This window comes from Pelmatolapia mariae, linkage group LG15 (assembly GCF_036321145.2).
Source record: "Pelmatolapia mariae isolate MD_Pm_ZW linkage group LG15, Pm_UMD_F_2, whole genome shotgun sequence".
Classification (NCBI taxonomy): domain Eukaryota; kingdom Metazoa; phylum Chordata; class Actinopteri; order Cichliformes; family Cichlidae; genus Pelmatolapia; species Pelmatolapia mariae.
Window position 1 is genome coordinate 37,542,909 of NC_086240.1, and position 3,923 is coordinate 37,546,831.

General features: G+C 39.8%; 1 protein-coding gene across 1 annotated transcript; it reads left to right on the forward strand.

Annotated features, from left to right (window-relative positions):
* Positions 1–304: 304 nt before the first annotated feature.
* Positions 305–3,432, forward strand: LOC134642778 (afadin- and alpha-actinin-binding protein-like). Its single transcript, XM_063494727.1, has 7 exons — positions 305–472; positions 669–813; positions 1,130–1,266; positions 1,826–1,999; positions 2,219–2,336; positions 2,538–2,667; positions 2,772–3,432. The coding sequence occupies exons 1-7, from the start codon at positions 305–307 to the stop codon at positions 2,905–2,907; spliced, it is 1,008 nt and encodes a 335-aa protein (XP_063350797.1). The 3' UTR covers positions 2,908–3,432.
* The last annotated feature ends 491 nt before the right edge of the window (positions 3,433–3,923 follow it).

A 3,923-nucleotide genomic window follows, 5' to 3' on the forward strand; every position in this document is an offset into this window, starting at 1 on the left:
TTTATGCACCACATCTGAAATTCAAGCACTTGTCAAACCTTGAAAAGACGACATTAGAATTCAAACATTTTCAAGGATTTCAAGCACCCGTACGAACCCTGTATGTTAGCCACTATACTTTGGAGCCTCAAACAAGAAGCAGATTAGTGCCTTTGTCAGTTTTCTAGGTCACTCTAATGAACATTTTTGGCAGCATGGACCTCAAACATGGCTGGCACTAATCTTGGATGTTTCCTCTTAAATTGAGCGCAACTGTCTAACTGATAAGAGACCTGTGTTTCTCTTCATAAGGCATGAAGGGGAAATGTATAAGACTCTGCTGAGCAACTATGACGCTCGCCAGAGAGAGCTCGTGCTGGAAAATGCAGAGCTGAGAAAAGTGTTGCAGCAGATGAAAAAAGACATGGTGTCCATTCTAAGTTCAAGAAAACCAGCTGCGAAAAGCGACAAACGTGAACACAGTGGTGTACAGGTAGTGTTTGATCACCTTTTGTATACCTTGTATTTTTCTTTTGCGACTCTTCCGTCACATTTTAAAGCTGTTGATAACATTTCCTCGCAATTTTAAACAATCAGCCTCCTTCTATGTTTCACTTAGTCGTTCAAAAATGTTTGTTAGATGTGCTACCAGCAGACTGAAAAATGTTGTATTTATTTATTCACTCCAGGCCACATCGGAGGAGGAAGAGGTGTTCGATTCCAGTAAGGAAAGTGTCGAGCTTTATTGCTTTCATGCCCGGGAGAAACTGACCAACAGTATTCGCCTCCAGTGGAGAAGACTTAAGAGCCACGTCGAAAGACTGGACAGCCAAGGTAAAATACTGTGACATCAATGATTCCTCACTAATGCAAATAATTGTTTAAATTATGAACTGAAGCCTCTGCTGTGATTGCTCAAAGAATTAAAAGTCAGTATTCTCACATGGACCTGTTATGTTTTTTTTGTCTGTTAAATCAAGAAATGTTATGAGCTGATTGGAAGCGAAAGATAATGTATGGTTTGAATATTTTATATACATCGGCTCTGTCACTTTGTGTTTGATGTTTACTTCTTGTTCCTTCTTCTTGTTGAATTCAGTATTTATAAGACGCATTTAAATCTGATTAATTATTTGGGCTTTTTGCTTAGCATCCTTGGTTCAGATGGTGGAAAGCAAAAACACTGATGCTGTTCCACAAGAGACTCAGGAGGAAGAGATGGACAGACTAAAGCTGGAGATCCAGCAGTGCAAAGACTTTATTCAAACACAGCAGCAGCTTCTACAGGTACGGATGAATTAGCCCTGAGGTTTTGTGGATTTAAAAGCTGAAATTCGCACAGTGTCTTTAACCTCCTAAGACCCGAACTCTTCCATGGCATGCATTTTTAATTTCTCTTTAATATTTGGGCATATTGGGACCCGGTGAATGTAAAAACAAACAATTACCAGATTTTTTTTTTTATACCTGATTTTTGTTTCTAAAAAAAAAAAAATGAGAGCCACGTATGAGGACATTCATTCAAAATTTTGATAGAACAGTAGCAGTATAACATCCTCGTAAGTGGATATCAGGCCCTGATATTGAGTATTTTGGTCTAAATAACCCAAAATGTGATGTCCACATATGTGGACGCCAGGTCCTAGGAGGTTAATGTTTATCGGTGTTTAGTGAAAGGTAATATGCATTTACCAAAAACAGGATCAGAGATGTCTGCTACTTCTCACGTTACCCTGTAATGAACACCTGATTTACTGTTGTTTGTGTTTTGGTTGAAACTCATTTTGTTCTATAAATAATCGATAAATTGTTGATTAATCCATCCACGTTCCTTTCTTTCCTATAGCAGCAGCTAAGCTCTCCATGTGATGAGGAAACTGCATCCCTGCTAAGCAATTGCTACGTGCTTCAAGAGAAGGAGCGCCTCGGGGAGGAGTGGAAGACTCTGGAGGAGCAGAGGAAGATCTTTGAGAGGGAGAGGAAGAACTTTACAGAGGCAGCCATCAGACTGAGCCAGGAGGTGATTAAAAACAAATATTAGTTTAGATCTTGTGCAAAGTTGTGTGCATCTGAATTCAATTCAATTCAATTTTATTTATATAGCGCCAAATCACAACAAAAGTCGCCTCAAGGCGCTTTATATTGTACAGTAGATAGCACAATATTATCTGACAGGTTACTGACTTTAGTTAAGATGTTTGAACTGTTTTTAAAACCTTTTTTTTGGTTCATTTTGCAGAGGAAGGCCTTTGAGGAGGATCGAGCAACATGGCTCAAACACCAGTTTTTAAACTTGAGTCCATTTGCAGACTCAAAGAAAACCCCTTTGTTAAAATCTAAAAGTGCCTTTTTGATATGTGAGTCTCTCAGTTTTCTATCAATTTCCCTAAAATGAAGAGCAGCAGTTGCTTTAGATGGTTTGAAAATGTTACATATTAACAGGAGTTGAAAAAAGGAAAATATATCCAAGTAGACTTATGACTAAGTTTCTTTTTAAGTGATGAGTAATTTCCATCAATTCCAGCAGTCATTAAATCAGCCTCTTTTTTTCCCAGCAGCTGAAACAGAGGCGGCTGCGACGGTGGCTCCAGAAAAGCTCATCAAATGTCATTCAGACACAGCCTCCCCCACACCCAGGTGTGTCCCGCTCACGTCAGCTTCCACGCTTTGCCTTATCCCAGAAAACAGGTGTGGTTGCTTTATGTGTACCACAATTTCTGAATTAGTAATAAGCATGGCATAATGTACCTGCATGAACTTAATTTGAAGTTTTCCCCTCAATGTGATTGCAGCTCAGTGCAACCAAAGACAAACGGGGAACTTGTGGAGGAATCGAGCATGTTTTGTGGAGATGTTTTCGTCCAGCACCAACAGTGGGAGTACAGCGAGGACCACACACTCTCACAGGAGAAGAACAGCTCCATCTGAAGCCAAAAACTCCTCTATCACTTGAATCAGACTTATCATTAATGTCCAGTGTTTATGTCTCACATATGCGTCTGATGGGTGGAGGCCAAAGGCCCACAGATGGACTGTAAAATGATTAAACAGCTTAAGAAGGAAAGAGCGTTAAGAGTGACGTTCTGGTTTGCTGGATCTGATGGTTTCTTCTGTATTAATGTACTGCATATAGTATGTAGTTAGTTTATTTATTTATGGTACTGTAAATCATGAATTGGCATATCTTACATTTAGATGCTGCTGATTCAATGCAATATGTGACTGGGTAAATCAAATCAAGTATGCCGGCTCTCTGTTTACAACACTGAGAATGTGACTGAGTGACAGCTGCATTTTTCCAGTAAATGTTGCTGTTAGGTTTATAACAGGTAGTATATCTGCTGCTTTTGAATAGGAAGAATGTAACATCTTGCACAATTTACATATTATGTAGAAGATAGTGACTTTAGACCACTGTGATGTTAATATGATTTGTCATGAAACAATTTGTTTCTTTAACCACTTAAGCCCCACGCCCCCGGTACCGGGGGCAAAAAGGAGGTCATGTTTAACTGGTTATAACGCGGGTTGAGAAATATAAGTCCAGACATGTGTGGTATCCACAGAAACCTCTGAATCTCAGCTAAAATGTCATATAAACCATTTCTACAACCACCAAACACACCGAAAACAAGCCGTGATTAAACGAGCAGTTACATAAATGCGCAGAAGTCCGCTAAACAAACAAAACCAAACCAGAAATTCTTCAGACTTCATGTAACCGGCTAAAGATAGGCTGGTTAGCTTCCAGGGCTATCACTGACTCCACACACCAAGTTTCACCACGATCAGACCAAAATTCACTGAATGAGCCGCAAAAGAAGACCACAAAAACACACAGCGGCGCAAATGCGCTAAGACAGAAATTGGCTTACCGTCCCGATTTCCTCCGTTATTTTAGCCGGTAGCCGGTAACCACGTGATTAACTGTAGTTACCATGCCT